This window comes from Phocoena phocoena, chromosome 13 (genome assembly GCF_963924675.1).
Source record: "Phocoena phocoena chromosome 13, mPhoPho1.1, whole genome shotgun sequence".
Taxonomy (NCBI): Eukaryota; Metazoa; Chordata; class Mammalia; order Artiodactyla; family Phocoenidae; genus Phocoena; species Phocoena phocoena.
In genome coordinates this window covers 90186058-90207230 of record NC_089231.1, presented here as the reverse complement: position 1 = coordinate 90207230, position 21173 = coordinate 90186058, and the positions used below count along the sequence as shown (strand labels likewise).

The following is a 21173-nucleotide window of genomic DNA, read 5'->3' as shown; positions in this document are numbered from 1 at the left end:
CGTTTAGTAGAAACAGACTTATTCTGTATTTGACAAGGCATTGTGGATGACCAAGGATGCAAATACTGTCATCGTTTTGTTTTGGAACCACTAGCTTGGCTGTTAAGGGGTAGAACTTGGAGAGGCAGAGATTTAAGTCAGTAGCCGGTGCTGAGCACTGCTCTGTGCAGGGGATGTTCCAGGGGGTAGGGGCAGACTTGGAGTCGTGATTTCTGCATCCAGGATCTTACAGCGTGATGGAAGAGATGGGCACACACACACTGCGGTGTGATATGCTTGCAGGGGGTATCGTGATGGCAGAAGCGAGTGGGCCACGTGCTTTACCTGAGGCCCAGGAGGGACTTGAGAGCAGTGCCTGATGGTAGACATGGAAGGGTCCATGGGGATTTGCCTGGAGTCAAGGAGAGAAGGGCATTGGCAACAGTTACCCATGTTTTCCCACATTTCTATCCGTGGTCCTCTCAAGTACAAACCCTTAGAACTGGCTCTACACTTAATAGTAGACATGGGGAATCCCCTGCTCGTCCAGCGGTTAGGACTGCGCCTTCACTGCCGAGGGCCCAGGAGCTAAGATCCTGCAAGCCGAGAGGCTGGCCACACACACAAAAAATTGGCCATAGCCTTTTTATATTCGTAACAGCACTGTCATTGATCCATGGTATCGCTGGCCTGTCGGGCGCCAGGTTGCAGAGGGGAATGTGTGGATGATTGGAGCTGTGGGCCAAACACCACTGGGTTCCCGTCGCTGGGCCTCACCATGGTGTAGACCAGGTTGTGCCAGCCCCAGGCTGTGTGTTCGTGGGTGACAGGGTGACAGAGGACTGTGGAGAAGCAGGCGCACCTGCCTGTCCAGTGAGAGCCAGCTCCTGCTTAGGCTCTTCAGAAATGTCTATATGGGATTTGTAAGCTGGGGAGGAAAGTCATGTAAATTTTTGTCCTGAAACCCGCGATAGTATCCTCATTACGCTTCAAATGTGATAAGCAGTTGCCAGACTTCGGGCAAAGTTTTGCCACCTTAAACTCAGCCTGGCAGGATGGGCTGAAAGATAGCAGATCCTGCGAGAAATGAAGGATGCGTTGGTTACCTGCTGTGACATGCTGTCTCTGCCCCCATCCCGGGACGGCTACTTCCCTCTGTCCTCGCCCCCTGTGCTTTCCTCCAACAGTGTCCGGTTTACCATGTCCCACGCCATTGCGTCTTCCATGTCGCCCTCTGGATCTGAGCTGTGGCCTGGGCACTGACATGCCAGGTCTCCTGGGGCAGGGGCTTGCCCTTTGATCCCTGGGAGCTCTTGGGCCTGTGTGTCCAGTACAGAAGCCACTGGCCACATGTGGCTATTTACACACAAATTAGTTAAATTTAAATAAATACAGACTCAGCTCGTCAGTCACCCAAGGCCCACCCCCAGCTCCGTGGCCACCTCTGCCGATTCTAGCGCCGACTGTGGAGCTTCTCACCCTGGCGGGACGGTCTTTAGCCGGCGCCAGTGCAGGCACCCTGTAGGGATGGGCCCAGGTGGGGCTGGTTCAGCATTTTATCCTCAAAGCCTAGGATGTTGTAGGTGCTCAAGGATTATTTGTTGAATGAATAAATCTATATTTGTTTATCATACAGATGCAAATTGGGAACCAAATGTTAGTCTTGGAATTGTTACTTCAAGTCTGGCAAACGAAGTTTCATAATACCTTTTTTCTCTTTTTTCTCCTGTCAGGTATCATGATATTACTTGGTTTGATTTCAGGCCATTTGTGAGACTTTAAATCTTCCGAAAATGGCAGCCCTGGTGCGGCCCATCCCAGGAGCTCTTGGCCGTTGCTGATGGCAGAAACCAAGCTCGCTCGCGGTTCACTTGCAGCCCCCGACTGTCAGCCCAGCCCGTGTCACCCTAGCCATGGACGGTGCAGCGGCCGTACAGGAAGGCCTGCTGGAGGACAGACCCGGCAGTGGGATCTCAGCTTGCCCCGAGGCCCCCCCAGAGCCCACTGGCTCCCTGACATCACTGGACCAGTGGGATGAAGCCCAGTGTAAGTCACCAGTTACTCTGTGTGCTGCTGACTTTCTGCCTTCAAACAGGAGAACGTGGGTCAGCGTGCATTTTGGAGGAAGCCTGTGGTGTCTAAGACCGTAATGAACTTTTTAATTCATTCAAAGTGTGTTTTTAGTAATCAGATGAGGGTTTTGTTTTGTTTTGTTTTTTAGTTGATGCCAACCTTGAATCAAGCACCACGCATGTTAAATAGAACGGGAGCTTTGTGGAGCTTTCTGCTCCAGCAGGACAGAGCAGCATGGTTACCGTTAAGGCTTCTGTAGGTCTTCACTGACACATCATTGTGCCCTGCCTAACATTCTACCTTTTTGGTTGGTTGCCAGAATTTTACTAACTGGGATCCAGAAATGGTCCACTAGTGATCTGAGGATTATTGGATCACATTTGCATGTTAGCTAATGTGTTATTCGTGCATCGGAAGTACAGGGTGAATTACCCACTCCATTCCATGGCCCTTCCTGGTCGGTGTGTGCTTGAAAATCGTTACCATGTGTATTTACTGATTTACTAGCAGAAAGTGCATTCCTGTTCTTGTAAAACAGTGCTCAAGCACCTGAAATTGCTGGTTACTAGTCCTTAAACGCCAGGTGAGGCCAGTGTGGCTCGGCCCGAGACCAAGAGCTCTACAGTGGGACGGCTCCTAGGTCTGCCACTAACAGCAAGGAGCCCTCAAGCAAGATCCTTGATTTATCTCAGTCTCACTCTCCTCTTGAGAAAACGGAAAGATGAATGGTACCTGCATCTCGGGATGGTCGTGAGGGCCCATGTGAAATGCAAGCACCTGGGAAGCACCCGGGAAATGGTGCTGGCCGTGTGTGTGTCGTCATCGTTGTTTGTTTATCCATAATTAGGCTTGTGTTTGGAAACAATCAAGTCTTATTATTTATTGGGCCTTCTTTTAGGTTTCTTTTAAAGTGCAATGTGATGCTCAAAAAATGACTTTGTTACGTAAACAGGAAGGTTTAGAGACTCTCCTAGATCCATAAGTAAGCCTGTCAGAAAGCAGAACCGACCCGATTAACTTGGATCTGAGATGCAGGACTCCTCCCCCGACCCCGACCCCAGCAGGAGACTGAAGGGCTGTTTGTGTAAAACAACAGATGGTTGTGTCAGGGTGCTGGTGGGTCTCCCCGCTCTGCTTTGTGTCTGGGGTGCCCCGTTTATATTCTGGTTTTCCTTTCAGAGAGGCATGACAGTAAGTAGCTATGTTAGTTGGGAGTCACATCTCAAGTGACAGAAACCCATTTTAAATTTGCTTGGGCACAGAGGGAACTTCCTGGATGCATACTGGGTGCGTCATGAGAGCCAAGTGATGCTGACCCTGTGCGAGGCCGGGGCATTGCAGTGCTGGGGCCCTGGCACCCGCCTGGAAGCCCCTCCACACGTCTCCCTGGCTCTTTGGCTGCCAACTGGCCGGTCTGTCATGGGGAGAGTGCTTGCTTTCTGGTTTCCTTTTGGCACAGAAATAGGTTTCAGTTAGAGCATAAACAAGTCTACTCGTAACAGTGTTAGTGGAGGAGAGTGAGCTTGGTAGCCGTGTGTAGTCACCACCGGTCAGCTTGGCTTTGTATCCGTCAGGTGTTTGTCAGCCATGAGCACGGACTCTGGGTTCTGTGCTCAGCTTTGCCATACTCATTGTCAGCAGCTATTCTGACTCTGCCTTTGATTTCTCGTTTGGAATCAGCCCGTTGAAAACGTGAGGCTGTGACACGGGTTAGCACTGCTGTTAGCAACGCCTGGTAGAAACATCGTCAACTATGTTTTAAGCATGTGTAGGGTTTTTTTGCTATTTTTTAAAAAACAGACTTTCGTGAGATTTCTTGTTGGTCTTGTTTAAATGAAAAGGAAACATTACTACTTAAATTCCACAGCCGTAGCGCGGAGGGTGAGGAGGGCGTCCTGCGGGTGAGCGTGTCAGGCTCTGCGAGGTCGAGTGACTTGTCCCACCTCACCGCCCACAGGAGGGGACGATCCTGCTGTCCTCTCAGAGTGAACAGATCCATGGCATGTGGAGATTGCTCACGTATCTAGATCCCCTCTTGTCCTGCTTGAGTTGTTAAAACCATGATGGCCCAGCACACCCTCTTTTCCAGGTGCCGGTGTCGAGGTAGACAGAGCTTCAGATGAAGGAGGAAGCCAAGGGGACACCTGTCCGAATGGGCCAGCGCCACAGTTCCCAGACCCTCCGCTGTCAGTGGGTCCTGAAGCCTCTCCAGGTGTGGCTGATTTCCATGACAACCTAAGGAAGTCTCAGGGGACTAGTGCTGAGGGCAGTGTTAGAAAAGAAGCTTTGCAGTCCCTCAGACTCAGTCTTCCTATGCAAGAAACGCAACTGTGTAAGCATCTTCCCACTGGGCTCTTCCCCCCTCTCCCCCCACCCCAGGGCCCTTGTCACCCGCCATCCTTCAGAGGCACAGGCCCTGCACCCCCCTTCCATTTGCTGTTTTATCACTGTGGTGGGTCGTACATTTAACAGTTAGCTCCATTTCAGAGACAAGATACACTTCATCATGGCCTGATGGTGACTTGGGCTTGAGGCCCAAGTTTAAAGGGCCTGTGCATGCGTGTCTTTTGTCACCCTGGGTGGTGAGCAAGCAGCCAGTGGGGTTTTGATCTTGACAGTTACACTTTTTTTTTTTTTTTTTTGCGGTATGCGGGCCTCTCACTGTTGTGGCCTCTCCCGTTGCGCAGCACAGGCTCCGGACGCGCAGGCTCAGTGGTCATGGCTCACGGGCCCAGCCACTCCGCGGCCACGGCATGTGGGATCTTCCCGGACCGGGGCACGAACCTGTGTCCCCTGCATCGGCAGGCGGACTCCCAACCACTGCACCACCAGGGAAGCCCGACAGTTACACTTTGAAGGCTTTCTTTTATGAGTTACTTTAATCAGTGTTCATTTTGTGCAATCCCTGGGGATTCATGGGTGAACAAGTTGCAAACTGGCAGCCTTTGAGCCCTAGAAACCTCCAGGCCTTTTTCTAACATGTAGGTTTGCATTCACAGGCTTGTGTGATTTTACTTAATGGGATCATTTCACGCGCGCTGTTTCTAAGCCTCACCCTCCCTTTAGTACCTCTTCCCCTCCCCTCCCGTCCAGGTCAGCCACATTCTCACATAGTCCTTTACAGGCGTCTGGAAACAGCAAGGTTTGGGGGTCATTGTTTTTTAAAATGGGGTTAATGTCCCTCACATTATTGTGTGCTTTCCTCACCTAGCTTTATCACGTGGATATTGCCCCACATCAGCTGAGCTGATGCAACTCCGTATCTATTCTCTTAAGGCTGGTAGGAGCCCCGCGTGTGGCCGGTAAGAGCCACATGACCAGTACTGCAGTGAGCATCTCCCCATGCATGTTTGCAGCATTGGTGCTTTCGTTTCTATGGGCTCCACCCTAGAAGCAGAATTCATGGTCAGAAGCAACAGCTGTGTTTACCTCCATCATGTGTGGTCACATTGCCAGGGCGCTGACGCCCTGTGAGAGGACACAGAGGCTGTTTCCTCTGAGTCTACCAGTCTGATGGGTGTGCTGTGATGCTGCCTTGATAGTTTCACTTGCAGCTCCCACTTCCCTGGTTACTAGAGGGTTCTTCACAGGCATTATTTTGTTAGGGCCACAGCGTACTTTAAACATCTCTGTAAACTAACTGTTAGCATGTCAGCCAAGATGTTGTGTGAAATCCTGGGTCCTGACCTGAGGGGTATGTTAGCTCTGGCCCGAGGTACCCACCCGGCTCGCCTGCCCCCAGCCCAGCCCCGAGGCCATGTCTCTGGTGCTGCGCTTGCTGATTTCGGTTCCCTGCCTGAGGTCACAGCTCCTAGGTCTCTGCTGTCTGGACCACTCAGCGTTGTGAAAAGTATGAGAGACCTCGAGTGATGAGTGCACAGTTAGTGACAACACAGCTGAATTCCTAGTGAAATTCAGCGGCAGCTCCTTACCTCCTAGAATCCACAGTTGAAGATGCTTCCGCCCATAAAGGGGCTCAGTTACGGCGTTTCTCTGCTCCCGTCAGCCTGCTGTCTGACCCCCCTGGGGAGACCTGGGGCTCTCCTCCCTTTCACTCGCTGTTCGGCCCTTTTCTTACCCGAAGTGAAAGGTTTGGATTTTAGATATTTAAAATTTTGTTATTAGCCAGAAAGTTGTCAGAGTAGTTCCCCTCCTGTCCTTGAGCAGAGACCCTGGACTGGAGTCGCCTCAGGCAGGAAACTGAGGTGAGGGGCCCAGACATAACTGCATGAAGAAGGCGAGTTCAGCGGCTGTCGTCCCGTCAGGATGGCTTCTCACGTTCCTCTGTACCGTCAGGGAGCGGACTTGGAGCTTGGTGAGAACCTCAGAACACTCACACTGGCACCAATTTCAAGTTCAGTTCTTTTGTTACTAAAAGGCACAGGTTGCCCGTGTCCTGTTTTATTTTTTATTTTTTTATTTCAGGCTAAATATATATTAATTTTACTTATTTTTGCTGTGTTGGGTCTTTGTTTCTGTGCGAGGGCTTCCTCTAGCTGTGGCAAGCGGGGGCCACTCTTCATCGCGGTGCACGGGCCTCTCACTATCGCGGCCTCTCTTGTTGCGGAGCACAGGCTCCAGACGCGCAGGCTCAGTAGTTGTGGCTCACGGGCCTAGCTGCTCCGTGGCATATGGGATCCTCCCAGACCAGGGCTCGAACCTTTGTTCCCTGCATTAGCAGGCAGATTCTCAACCACTGCACCACCAGGGAAGCCCCGCCCGTGTCCTGTTTTACCAGCCGGGTGCCCATAGGGGGCGATACACTCGTGGCACGAGCACGGCCCCTGTGCTTGGCCAGTGTGTCTGCCACCAGGTGGGTCCTCTCTGTGGTCAGTGTCCAAGGCTCGCAGTTTTCTCTCCATCTGCAAACACTTCTTTCAAACCAGACAGCCGTGTGTCGTTCAAAGCTAAATCGTATCGGTAATAAAACACAAAACAGCCAGGCTGCCGTTCTGATTGGTCCTCTGTGCCCTGGTGCATTGTGAGTTTCTAAATGGCCATTTCCCCACCTCAGGCTCAACAGAGGCTCCAGTGCCCCTGGAGAAGGAACAGCAGGTCCGACTGCAGGCTCGGAAGCAGCTGGAAGAGCAGCTCAGACAGTACAGGGCGAAGCGCCAGCAGGAAAGAGTGAGTCTCCTTCTCTCGGATGAGCTAGTGGAAAACCTCACGTGTGAAAAACAGCAATTGGTCAGACATAATTCCAGGATCTGCTGTTTATTTCTCTCTCTGGGGGGGTGGGATTCTGTGCTTCTCTGCAAGGATCATTTTTGTCATGTAGTTCCCACCCTTTGGTTCCCACCCCGTCTGGTCCTTCTTCCCTCTAAGGCCGCCTTTAGAAAAGCAGGGGCAACAAATACTTGGGCAGAACTGCTGTCTGTGCTTGAGCGGCCAGTCCTGGGTTTGGCTTGTTTACTGTATACGTGGCACAGTTTCTACTGAACTTTGCTGTACAGTGTTAGAATATGTGCCACGTCCCACACATATGGTAAGTATGTCCATATGCTTTGCTAAAATCAGTTTTGTTCAGGTATGAAACTCTCGTTAGGATACCAATGAAAGCAGTCTTTTTAATCACATCGAGTGACTCTAAGAAAGGGGGGTATGAAGGTTCATTTCACTCTTCATCCAAGTTTTCTGTGGACTTGAAAAATGTCAAATTAAAGGAATTTAAAACTAAACAAACTTAAACGCTTTTGGGGATTGATTTAGTAGTGACAGGTCCTCATCAAGGTTGGCCATTTGTTTTCCCAAGAGAGAACCTTGGCTTTTCGAGCGTCAGGGCTCTGAAGCCAATGTAAACGGACTGGAAGGGACAGCACCAGGCTCTGAACTGACAGAGGCTCCCACCCGGTCAGGGACTTCTAGGGATCTGTCCAGATGGCCTGCCAGAAAACATTACAATGATAGTCAATAGTCAATAGTAATTACGTGTGCTAGGCACTGTGTTAAATTCCCCACGGACTTTATAGTGAGGCTCGGACAGGTAAGGAACTTGCGGTAAAGTAGCAGAGCCAAGATACAGACCAGACAGTGTCTGTGTGCCGAGCTTTTCCACAGCTTACCTCCTAGGGGTTTGCACCGCAAGTCCAAGCTCTGCCTGGGTCATCCAACGTTAGGCAGTTAATGTGTCAGGAGTTCAGTGTGAAGTTTCACATCATTTCCCATCTTTAAAAATTATATGTATGCATATATGTGTATAAAACCTTAGCCTCAGTAAGATAACTTCTGTCCAGCTGCTGGGCTCATCACGCACTGGTCTGAGCAACCTGACAGGGCCACTTGCTTGGTCACCCCGCCTTCCCCGCCCCACGCCGCACTAAGGAAGGCAGGCTGCAAGATGCCGGCTACTTTGGCCCCCACCTGTCCCCTGCTCTGGAGACTCTGGGGCAGGGCTGGCTGAGGAGAGTGCAGCCTGGCAGGGGCCGTCCTCATGCAGATCGGCATCTGGGTGGGCCCTCCCCGTGACCCAGGGGAGCTCAGAGCTGAAGTGACTGCCAGTGCCCCAGGCTGAGCTGGGATTTGAACCTGCCTATCTGAGCACAGAGCTGTGCTCCCCACTGCTGTGCTTGTGACCCGTCAGCATGGCCTGTCGGTTCATGGAGTAGCATAAACCGAGTGAGGTTTTCTTTAAGAGTACAGGTTAGTTCAAAACGGGAGAAACTGTTGATAGAACTCATCATAATGGTCGTTCCATGTGGCAAGACTTAATGACCATCTCAGTAGCTGAAAAGGTATTTGATAAAACTCAGAATTCTCGATTCAAAAAATGCAAAACAGGCAAGCAGAAACAAACTAGGAGTAGAAAGTTACTTATTTAGGAATGTAGTTCAAACCTCATGTTTAAATGGTAGATATGATGGATGAAAGTCCTCCCCTGTTTGAGAGCATCTCCACGCATGTGCCTTCACACAGAGGTGGTGATAATTTTTATGCGGGGGAGCCCCCTCTCTGCACTGCTCTTCACACAACCTTTCTCACTCCCCTGTCCTTAGCTCCTTCTCCATCAACACAGTGGAGGCCCTCCTCATCCTTCGTGACCATGTGTATGTACCAGCATTGCATTAACCAACCCATAGTGATTGACTTTAGGTGGTTTCTAATTTTTTGAAATTGCAAACAGTGTTGCAGGGAATGTTTTGTGTCTTGGTATACTTTTGTGGGTAAATCCTTAACTGTCAAATTATTGGGTAAAAGGCTTTATGTTAGTTGATATATATTGCCCTCCACGTAGGATGGACTGGTTTACATTCCGGTTAGCAGTCTGTAAGATCCTTGGTAGCATTAGAAATAATGAAAATTGAATGTTTGTCCTCTGATAAGTGAAAAAACCCAGTACTTCCTAACAGTCAGCGCCTCTTTGCGTGTTGGCTGTTTGGGTGTCTTTGTCGGTCTTTGTTTTTCTGTTGGTTGTCTTTTTGTTATGTTGGTACTGTATATGAGGAAGTTACCCCTTCTAGTATTTTTGCAAACACTTTTTTCTTAGTTCGCCGTGACTTCTTTTCTGGCATACTTTTTGCTACACATCAGTTTTTTTGTTTGTTTGTTTTTGGCTGTGTCGCGCAGCTTGCAGGATCTTAGTTCCCTGACCAGGGATCGAGCCCGTGCCCACTGCAGTGGAAGCACAGTCTTTTTTTTTTAAATTCAGTTAAAAATATTTATTTATTTGGCTGTGCCAGGTCTTAGTTGCGGCACATGGGGTCTTCATTGCTGAGTGCAGGCTCTTCGTTGTGGCATGCGGGATCTTTAGTTGCCAAACGCGGGCTCTTTAGTTGTGGCATGTGGGCTCTGAGTTGCAGCATGCAGGACCTAGTTCCCTGACCAGGGATTGAACCCGGGCTCCCTGCATTGGGAGTGCGGAGTCTTAACCACTGGACCGCCAGGGAATTCCCTGCACATCAGATTTGAATGTTTACAGTCAGAACTTTCAGTTTTTGCTGTTACTTCTTTTGGGGTTCATGTCATATTTGAGAGGATCTCCCCGTTTGAAGGATATAAGTAAATTCACCTCTGTTTTCTTCTTATGCTAAAAGTAAGAGATAGTATAAAAAGTATTAAAAAGTTGTGGTTTTTTCTGTGTAAATCTAATCCACTTGCAATGTTTTGGATGGAGGCAAGAGGTGGGAGTGAGCCTCTTTGTGGACAGCTGGCCAGTTATCTCAAATTGCTTATTTTGTAGTCTGTCTTTTCCCCACTGGTTGGAATGCTACCTTATTGTGGTGCTTCTTAAATATCTATAGACCCCACCTATGCTTGGACCAGTTCCTGGGCTGTGTTCTGTGTCATCAGCCCACCTACTCTTTTCTCATTCTCAGTGGATCTAATTATGGCAGCTTTATAGTGTGTGTTACCATCTGGGAGGCCCGGCATGTCCAACGCACCATGCCCCTAACTCTTCCTTGCTGCTCTGGCTCATTTATCCTTCCTCTTGTATCCCAGCATCGTTTTGAGATGCTCCTCGCCCACCTTGTCCCTTGCCACTTTGGGATTGCACTAACTTTGTAGAGTAACATAGAATATTAATCGTAAGAGAAAGTCATGTTGATTCAGTGCCAAGGAATGGTGTCTCCCCTCATCTCCAGCCTCATTCAAGGCCACTTGGGAAGTTCTGGCTAACATGATGATATGAGAAAAAGAAGTAAGAGATATAAATATTGAAAAAATAGGAGAAATGTTATTTGCAGGTGTTGGTAACACCTTGGAAAAATGCTGGAGAACCAACTGAAAAATTGCTGTCATTATAAATTTATAAAATTATTAAAATAATTGGGGTTTAGAAATTGTCAGTTTCAAATACAAATATGAAAAATCAAGTTGTCCTAGTATCACCAATTATGAAATTAGTGGGAAAAGATAATATTTATAATATCAACAAAATAACAAAATATCTAAGTATTAAATTTAAATGACAACAAAAATGGTTTAGACTCTAGATAAACACTACATAACTTCCTCTGTCGAAGGTCAGGCAACAGATATAAATAAATGGGGGGAAGTGGCTCATTATCCCCTCAGTAATTATAAATTTAAGGTAGTTCTAATTCAACAGGACTTTTTTCTTAACTTGAAGAAAAATTTCAAGGTTTATGTAAAAGAATTATCATGGGAGAATAGCCAGGAATATTGTGTGAAGCAGGTGTGAGGAGGAAGGACGTGCTCTGGTGGGTGTTTGGAAATGCCGTCGGGTCAGAGTCAGGCATGCGCTTGGCCTTCACCCGAGGCCCCGTGGAGGCAGCAAGTCACAGAGCACGGGAGGCCCGTGCCGTGGCTGCGTGGCAGGGAGCCCTCGTTGCGTAATCGGCATGGCCTTTCTGGATGGCAATTTCTGAATGCTGCTTGTCAATTTTAAACATAATTTTTGTACTTTCTTTTCCTTCTCAGTCAAGTCAACCTGTAACTAAAACGAGACTTTTTAGCACACTTGATCCTGAACTCATGTTGAACCCAGAAACCTTACCGAGGGCCAGTGCCGTGGCTATGACCAAAGAATATTCCTTCCTGCGCACCAGCGTCCCTCGGGGGCCGAAGGTGGGCAGCTTAGGGCTCCTGGCACATCCTAAGGAGAAAAAAAGTTTCAAATCAAGCAAAATTCGGTCTCTGGCTGATTACAGAACTGAAGATTCAGACGCTCGGAATTCTGGTGGAAATGTTCCGGCTCCGGACTCTGCCAGGGCCTCCCTGGAGCAGAACCGAGGCAGTGGGACGTCAGTGGTGTCTGAGCTCAGCTTGTGTCCCGAGGCCGACGACCGCCTGGAGGATGCGTCCCTGACGGGGGACAATGTGTCCGAGGCTGACGGGACCGAGAGTGACAGCTCCTCCTATAGCAGCGTCTCTGCCCGAGGGACGGCCGGCCTTCCAGTGAACACGGGGGGCGTGCGCCAGGCCCCCTGTGGGGTCAGCAGCCAGGAGATCGCCGCCAGCGCCCTGGGCCAGCTCCCCTCCATCTCGGATGTCCTCCAGGCCGCAGCCGCCGAGCGCCAAGAGCAGAGGCAGAAGGTCAACGGGGAGACGCGGCGCCGGGCCGACAGCATCTGCAGCAGGTGGGTGACGCCGGGCCTGCGAGGCACTGCCTTCCTCTCCGAGTCCCCCCTTGGTCTTTAATGCTTCATTTATATGCACTCTGTCTCTTTGTAAGAAGTGGAATTGGGTCGAATGAGTGATCACCTGCAGTGTTAAGATATTCTGCCTTCCAGGATCTGTGTAGACCTGTCTCTAAAACTGCACAGATGTGATGGGGGCTCATGTCTCCATGAGGACGTTCTGGCCATGTGGTGGCTGAAAAGGCCGTGCTGTGGGCTAGAGTGTATCGGTAGCATTCCTAAGAGCTTTGGCTCGCTACCTAAATCTTTTTTTTTTTTTTTTTTTTGCGGTACGTGGGCCTCTCACTGCTGTGGCCTCCCCCGTTGCGGAGCACAGGCTCCGGACGCACAGGCTCAGCAGCCATGGCTCACGGACCCAGCCGCTCCGTGGCATGTGGGATCTTCCCGGACCGGGGCACGAACCCGTGTCCCCTGCATCGACAGGCAGACTCTCAACCACTGCGCCACCAGGGAAGCCCCTAAATCTTTTTTACTTACTAATTTTTTTTAAATTGGGGGAGAGGAGCAGAGGGGTGTGGAATTTGGAGAGTATGGATGGTGTAAAGGAAAGACAATGATCGGTCATCTTCCCACCGCCTGATCCTTTGTGCCTTTATCCTCCAGCGTGTCCATGGAAAGCTCTGTTGCTGAAACTCATGATGAAATGTTGCAGGTTCTTAAAGAAAAAATGAGACTCGAAGGACAGCTGGAAGCTTTATCATTAGAGGCCAGTCAGGTAATGGAGATTTGATGGATGTATCGACGTGCCATGTCTTTGAGAAGAATGTGCAGCCCCTGTCCGTGCATACAGTTTTACACGTGTCTTTAGGAATGAGCTTCAGCAGCAGCGCAGCAGCCTCGTCTTCTGTAGCTGTACGTGTTTGTCCGCTTGATTTGTCAGCCGCAGAAAGAGGTGTGCTGGTTTTCCGCTCCGTGTGGTTTCTCCTTGTATCTCTGTGAGGATCTGCCTGGGAGGCTTCCTAGCTCTGCTGTCAGAGACCTAACAGTCCATGACAATTAAATCTTTGGGGTGGATTTCACCTTCTTCTGGCCTGGTGAAATTGTCATCTTTGCCCCTTAGTACTTCTTTACTTTTTCTGATACGAATTTTGCTTTGTCTGGTTAGCATATGCCTAAAGAATCATTTTCCATCCCTTAATTTTCAGCTTTCCGATCAACAATTAGAGTAACTCAGTTCAGCTGCCTTTGATCCTCTGCGCTTGGCACGGAGACGGGGGAGAGCACACAGCACTGGGGGGTGTGAGGTCGAGGCAGGGGGCTCTCCCTTCCCCTCAGGAGCCTGCGCTGTGCGGGCGGGGGAGCCGTGCACACGAGAGTGCTTGCTCTGCTGCATGTGCTTCTCACGTCTGATGACTCTTTTGTTCACACGGTCCTGGGACACAGACTCTGTACATAAAACTCTAAACCGAAGAGGTGATTACCGAGGTGTCGGGGTTGATTTTAGTTGCACACAATTTTCACTTTGTCCTCCTGTAGAACGTGACCTCAGCAAGTGCGTGTCCACCTCCCCTGACTTTGACGCCCTGAACAATCGAAGCACCTTAGCTGGCTTTTACTTTACCTCCTTATCCTCCTGGGATTTGATTTGCTCTTCAGCTGTGTCCAAGCCAGATCTTTGTGGATTGTTACGGGTGCAAAACTTTTTGGTATTTCTGTGAATATGCTGATTATACTTATTACAAAATCTTACTGCGTTTGCTCAGTTAACTCACTTTTTTTGGGTATTCTTCTGTTGAATTTATTGTTTGTCTTCACGACATTGGTCTTTTGCTATTGCGTGTTGACGTGCAGCTGTCTGCTCTTCTTTGCATTTTGAAATTGCTATACACACCCTGATAGGCTGACTTCAGGGTGGGTGGGAGGTGCTGATGGGTGGGTAGGGGTCGTGCCCTTTGCTCAGTGTCTGTTCTCAGCTGCCCCTGGGGCCTAGGGCTTCTCGAGGCCCCACCTCTCCTCTCCCTGCTGGGTGCCGCGGACAGTGGTCCCCGCGGCCCTGCCACGTAGCACAGACTGTGCCTCGGGCTGCTCCGTGCCCGGCAGCCCTGGCCGCAGCCCCTCCGAGCCTCTCCTATGTAACGGCACCCTTTCCCCACAGACGTGTTCTGTGGATTTTGTTTTCCCCAGGTGTGACTCTGGCTGCTCTTCATCTTTTAGAGATCCCTCAGCACTCCGGGTGTTCTTACACTGTGTGTTTGTGCGTGCTTGTGCGCTTGTTTGTTTTTTGGACAAATAGGTTTTCCAGCGTCCTTGTGGGTGAGTGGGTGCTTGCAGAGCTTTTCCCACGTGCTGTCCTGCCCAGGTGCCACTGTGCGGAAAACAGGCAGACTCTGTATTCACCCCTCCTACCTCTTGTGCCTGTTTGGAGAAACCCCTTCTTTTTGGATAACTGTAATGCTAGAGGTGACTGAATGTTTTGGAGAACATGGTGCTTTCCTGTAAAGTTCACCTGTTGGACACGTTTCTCTGTCTCATTGGCTGTGTTTTGGCAGCCCTCTTAATACGCAGGGTGGAAGCGACTTATTTTCCTGAATGTCAGCGTGGCTGTGTGTGGGTCTTTCCAGGCACTTAAAGAAAAGGCCGAGCTGCAAGCGCAGCTGGCCACCCTGCACACGAAGCTGCGGGCACAGCTGGAGCACAGCCACAGCAGCCAGCAGAGGCAGGACTCGCTCAGTTCGGAGGTGGACACCTTAAAGCAGTCTTGCTGGGACCTCGAGCAGGCAATGAGCGCTCTGCAGAACATGCTGGAAGCCAAGAATGCTAGCCTGGCCTCCTCCAACAGCGACCTGCGGCTGGCAGAGGGGCAGTACCAGAGACTCATGGCCAAAGTGGAGGAGATGCAGAGGGGCATCCTCAGCAAGGACAACACAGGTGAGCATCCCGCGCCTGCATGTCTGTCCCTTCGTCGCGCGCAGGCTCCCAGGGGCTGTGCCCCCGGCAGGGGTTGTCTCGTCTGCTCTGAGGACTGACCTTTGTCACATCAGTGTGCGGGGGGTTATCTTCCCTTCTGATTTATACATGAAGTGTCCACTTGCCTAAAGTAGTGTTGTTTTTGGTTCAGCTTGAGGAACTCTGCACGTTTTTGCATGCACATCAGGGGGGCGGCTTAGGTCTTAGAAATGGACTGTGGACCCCTGACTGTCAGAAGTAATCGTTTCCACTCTTCTGCCTTCTCAGTCCATTGGTGTTTGGGGGCTAGATCTGCCTGCTTATTCCAGAATTGCAGGCGCCATTTAAAATATTTAAAAGGATCACTTGAGTAGTAGATCTTTATTTTCCCTTCCATAATTTCAGGTTTTGGGTCTAGCTGGATCCCCGTGGGAACCCCCTCTGGAACGATAGACAGATGGAACAGTGGAGTCAGGGAACATTGCTGGTGGGCCAGGCACGGCGGACCTGTGTGTCCTTCCCTCTGATGCTTTCTGCTCATCCTGGGGGCGCATACTCCATTCCCAGAGCCCACGCTCCACACACGGCCGGCGCCAAGAAGTGTGGTCTGTGGGCTCACGACATCTCACTGTGCTGACAGGAGGAGGGGGAGAGGGGGTGGGAGAATGGCGCTCAGAGCCCAGGGCGTGTCAGCCCAGACCCTGGTCCTCCAGTGCAGGCTGCAGAGATGACGTTCTTGTCCCCAAGGTCTGGGCGTCTGAGCGGTGTGAGCGGGGTGCGGCGGGGCTTCTGTGAAGGACCACGGTGTCTGCCGACGTGGAGTCTTGGCCGTAAGACTTGTGAGACGAGGTTTCAGATCTGATGAAATAAAGGAAAAGTGACAAACCGCTGTGGCAAAAACTTTATCCGGATCCTGGGGGGGGAAAGCACCAGCTGAGAAATAAAACAGCCAACTGACTTTAGTCTCTGAGCATTTTATGGTACCCAATCCCTTAAGAAAATTATAAAATCCAAGAAGTTCTGTATTGCTCTGGGTTGCAAGGTGTGGCCAGACCAGAGCTCGGCAGGCAGCAGACTGACCCGCACCCAGCGCAGTGCCAGCCTCCCCACGCCTTGCTGTCGGTGTGTCTGCTGTCTGGGGGATTTGGGGATGCGGGGGAGATGCTCCTGTTGCCATCCTAAAGCCGCACTGCTCTGAACTCAGAGGCACATCTGTCCCCAAGGGTTTCACATCAGGGGTCATGGATCCTATCGTGTTTTTTGGTTCTGTTTTAAATTTTTGGAAACTATCATTAGAATCATAAGTGTTTTCTTAAAATACTTGGTGTAATTTATTTTTTAAATAATTGACTGGTTTTGTTTGTACTATGATTTGGGTTTCTGCTGTGATTTCCTGTCTGCTCCCCTTCCTGCCCTGCCCTCAACAGTGTTGACCAGATCAGCAGACCAGCAGGGTTTAGTGTGTATACCGTTCCTGAGCTTGTTGATGACTCACAGACGTCAGCATGCCGAAGTCTTGAGCCAGAAAGCTCCCATGGCAACGTTGTGGACACACAGTCGATCTCATTGTTTGTAGATTTGCTAATTGTGAATTCTCCGATTCACTAAATGTATTTGTACCCCCACCGGTACTCACAGCTCTTTCTGGTCATTTGCAGATAGGTGCAGAGCAGAGAAGGGTTGCGGTCACCTGATGTGCAAAAAGGCTCAGCCTTCTCGGTTCAGCCCTTGTACCACAAGTGTCCTTTAATGGTCGATTTAGTGCCACGTTTTTTGCATTTTTGTGCTTTTTGGGGTGGTTTTGCTCTTTACGATTAACCGCAAACACTGTGTGGTGTTCCTAAGTGCAGGAAGGCCGTGATGTGCTTTGTGGAGAAAGCACGGGTGACAGACAGGCTTTGCACAGGCACGAGGTGCAGCGCTGTTGACTGTCAGTTCAGCGTTAATGAATCCAAAGAATGTGAAGCAAGGTGTCTTTCAGTAGAAGCACACGTAAAGCAAGGCTGTGTGTTGATCAGTTGATGAGCAGTGACCAGACCCTAACCGGGATGCCCGGGACCTGTGGCTCGGCGCTTGAGGTTGCATATAAGGCGTCGTGCCGAGGACGAGGGAACCCAGCGTGCGCCGCTGTCTGCGGAGCCGGCTTGACGGGACCTTTGGCGCGGCCAGGCTCCCCTGAGCGTCTCTGCTTGCTTGTTTCAGTGCATGACCTGCGGCAGCAGATGACAGCCTTGCAGAGCCAACTGCAGCAGGTGCAGCTGGAGCGCACTACGCTGACCAGCAAGCTGAAGGCGTCCCAGGCCGAGATTGCGTCCCTGCAGAGTGTCCGGCAGTGGTACCAGCAGCAGCTTGCTCTGGCCCAGGAGGCCCGGGTCCGGCTGCAGGGCGAGATGGCCCACATCCAGGTACAGCCCCTGCCGTGGCCAGCGGCTCATGCTGCACATCTGGTGTGGAACACTTGCTTTTTCCCTAAATTGAAGCGACTTTTCTGAGTTTAGACTTCACCCACAGGTTGTTTGAAAATCTGCTGAGTACCCGTCTGGCCCACACCCCACCACATGGGCAGGGAGGCCCTGCGGGGAGGGGTCACCGCCTTCTGTGACCTTCTGACACAGGGAGTTTCACAGCTTCTGCTTGAGCATTTTAAATACTAAAATCCCCCTCTTTGGGACGTCCTGTGTTCCTCGCTCTGAGTCGTACATCCCGTCCCCTCTCTGGGGTCGCCTTTTGTCGTTGGAACCCAGCTGTCAAATCCACACCTGCGGGGGTCTCGGGCCGCTTGCTCCCCGGCTCTCCTGCGCCGTCACCGCCTCCTGTGGTGCGTTTCTTACGTGCACAGAGCACGGCACACGCCACCTCCTGGCAGAGCTCTCCAGCTGCCTGGTCACCAGATCCTCCCAGAGAACACTCATTTCCCATATCCTCGCTTTCTTCCTGTGTTGTTAGGGTACCAGAGTGTCAGCCTCTAATTCTGCGTGAGTGGGAACACTTGTGAGTCCAGGTCTGCAGGGTGACTGGGGCCGAGGCGTGCTCTTGGGAGCAGTAGGCAAGATGCTGAAATGCACTTTGCTCCAAATCTCAGTGTTTGGACTAATTGGTCCGATTGTGAGGGTGCTGATGGTGCCTTGGTCAGCCTGTCTTCTTTTTGAATTTTGCTGTGGGTTTTATTTTATCTCCCCACTTTTTTTTTTATCCAAGTAAAATATTGTACCTTTTTTGTTACAATATTCAAAACATCGAAACTTTACTTCTCAAGTAGAGGATGTAAAGTACTAACTCCACCAAATGCTCCTTTTTAAAAAAATCTAAAGTCTACAAATATACAAAATAGAATTTTAGGGCTTCTCTGGTGACGCAGTGGTTGAGAGTCCACCTGCCGATGCAGGGGACACCGGTCTGGGAAGATCCCACATGCCGCGGAGCAGCTAGGCCCATAAGCCATGGCCGCTGAGCCAGCACGTCCGGAGCCTGTGCTCCGCAACGAGAGAGGCCACGACAGTGAGAGGCCCGCATAACGCAAAAAAAAAAAAAAAAAGAATTTTAAAAAATTTGTTGTATCTATTTTTAAAATAAATTTATTTATTTTTGGCTACGTTGGGTCTTCGTTGCTGCATGCAGGCTTTCTCTAGTTGCGGTGATCTGGGGCTACTGTTTGTTGCGGTGCATGGGCTTCTCATTGCGGTGGCTTCTCTTGTTGCGGAGCACGAGCTCTAGGCACGCAGGCTTCAGTAGTTGTGGCTCATGGGCTCCCGAGCGCAGGCTCAGTAGTTGTGGCGCACGGACCTAGTTGCCCCACGGCGTGTGGGATCTTCCCGGACCAGGGCTCGAACCCATGTCCCCTGCATTGGCAGGCGGATTCTTAAGCACTGCGCCACCAGGGAAGTCCTTATGTTGTGTATTTTTCAAGCCAGAGGACCTGGCTTAAATACGTCCTTAGCATAAATAAGCGTTTGTTCTACTTACCATGTGCTTGGAAATAATTGCAAGTCAATGCAATTTTGAAGCTGTCGTGCATTTATTTGAGGCATGAAATATATAAAGAATCCAGATTTATATCCTGAGCTAAGTCAGAAATGGCATTTGGAAGACAGAAGTGGAGAAAGAGTCCAAGGGAATGGCAGTTTGAGAACCATAACTGCTTTTTTCAAATTCCTGTGACACCCAGGTCAGCGTTCCTTAATTACCGCTTGTGGTACATTTTCACCCTCTTTCTCCAGTAACATGGAAGCGTCCCAGGAATGTTCAGGTTGGAGAAGAACGCAGGGTAGTCTTTATTCTTTTGTTGCCTTGAGATGAAGTCCCGGCGAATGACGCCTTTCCTTGCTCTGGGCAGCTTCCATCTTAGACCCTGAAGCTCACAGCTTCTGGTCGCATTGGGCACCTGTAGGTCTAGGAGCGTTCGCGTCGGCTCTGGAAGGGACGTGCTCGCAGGTCTGCATGGCCTGGGTCAGACCGGGGCGGATGCCAGTGCCACTTCCTGGGAGTGGCCAGGGTCAGCCTGGTGCGTGATCAGGACAGTCGGGGACTGAGAGGGCAGGGCCTAAGGTGTGTCTGGCCGTGGGTCAGTTTATCTGATGGGCAGATTCCTGGCTGTCCCTGCCGCCCAGATGAGGCCCCTCACCTCCGGACTCAGGGATGCCCCTTCAGTGGGAACTGTCACGTAGGTCTTACAACAAACCGCACCGTCGTGGGGGTGATGAGCGCTGACTTCTGGGCTGCTGGCTGGCTCCTCTTAAGTACACAGAACACAGATGGCCTGAGTGTCATGGTGGCTGCCAGGAGGGTGGGCAGGGAGGCCCTGCGGCGGTGGTGGTCCTGGGGAGCGGCCCTCCCAGGGGCCAGCGCTGTACAGAGACCCTCACCCTGGTGGCCTCAGGGACTGGCTGGGCTGTGCTTGTGCTTGGAATCTAGCAACCTTCGACTTGTGGTGTTTTTTTTTTGAAGATTGGACAGATGAGCCAGGCGGGCCTCCTGGAGCACCTGAAGCTTGAGAATGTGTCCCTGTCCCACCAGCTGACGGAGACCCAGCAGAGGTCGATCAAGGAGAAGGAGCGCATTGCCGCCCAGCTCCAGGGCATCGAGGTGGGGCCGTGCTTCTGGGGCTGCGGGGTGTCAGTGTTGTCTTGGGGTTTGGGGGTTTTGGTTTTTTTTTTTTGACATTGATCAAGGTTAGGGAAATATATCAATACATACACCTATACGTAAACATTAGTACTACATATGTGTGTACGTATGCATATCTTTTAAAATACTCCTTTGAACCATGTGCAGTGATTTAAGGTTTCGGGATTCTGTTCCTCGTGTTCCCTGTATGCTTATCCCCTCCCTCATCTCTGCACTCTCAGAGGTAACCTGGGCCTTCCTCTGAACTGCCTAGTTCCGGCCTCAGCCTGTGTTACCATTTCACGCTCCAACAGCCACGTGGACTGGTTAGGACCATGTCCAGCCGCCTCTGTGGATTATCCCAGGGCAGGGAGATGCAGTGGCTTTGACCTGTGCTCTCTGTCAGCGGTGAGACCCTGGACTTAATATCTTAACTCTCTGGGCTTTGTTCCCTTTTCATTAAATATGGATAATAATACCTACTTAATAGGCTTGTTGGGAAAAGTAAAGAAGAAAAGGGGTACACGGCATCCTGGCATTGTGTACCGAGAACCTCACGGTCACACAGAAGGTTGGTGTTCTGTGACTGGTCTCCCATATCCCCGCTTATCTGCACGTGCTCCTTTGTCCTCACGGATGACGTGGGTGATGAAAGACAGTCGTGTTGTGTCAAACACATGCTTCAAGGGCTCAGTGTCAAAGAACTAAAAAAATTCTAAGTTATAAGCTAATGTTTTTTCCCTAAGAAAACTCCTAGATGTTGCGTCTTATCTACATAGTCAGGACGTAGGGAATGCCATATTTGCCCCACGGCCCCTGGTCTCTAGTCTTACCAAGTGGCATCCGGAAGTAATCTTGTGGGACTTCCCTGGTGGTCCAGTGGTAAAGAATCCGCCTTCCAGTGCAGAGGACCCGGGTTCTATCCCTGGTGACGGAACTAAGATCCCACATGCCGTGGGGCAACTAAGCCTGCGCACCACAGCTACTGAGCTCGCACGCCTCAACTAGAGGGCCTGCGTGTCACAACGAAAGATC

At 50.7% G+C, this 21173-nt stretch overlaps 1 protein-coding gene across 1 annotated transcript in view; it reads left to right on the top strand.

Annotated features, from left to right (window-relative positions):
• The first annotated feature begins 1892 nt into the window (after positions 1-1892).
• GOLGA3 (golgin A3) overlaps positions 1893-21173 on the top strand; it is a 35804-nt gene continuing 16523 nt past the window's right edge. Inside the window, exons 1-8 of the mRNA XM_065889547.1 lie at positions 1893-2025; positions 4142-4264; positions 7067-7179; positions 11431-12089; positions 12753-12864; positions 14711-15017; positions 17238-17440; positions 19980-20117. Coding sequence (XP_065745619.1) covers positions 1893-2025; positions 4142-4264; positions 7067-7179; positions 11431-12089; positions 12753-12864; positions 14711-15017; positions 17238-17440; positions 19980-20117 — 1788 coding nt within the window. The remainder of the gene's footprint in view (positions 2026-4141; positions 4265-7066; positions 7180-11430; positions 12090-12752; positions 12865-14710; positions 15018-17237; positions 17441-19979; positions 20118-21173) is intronic.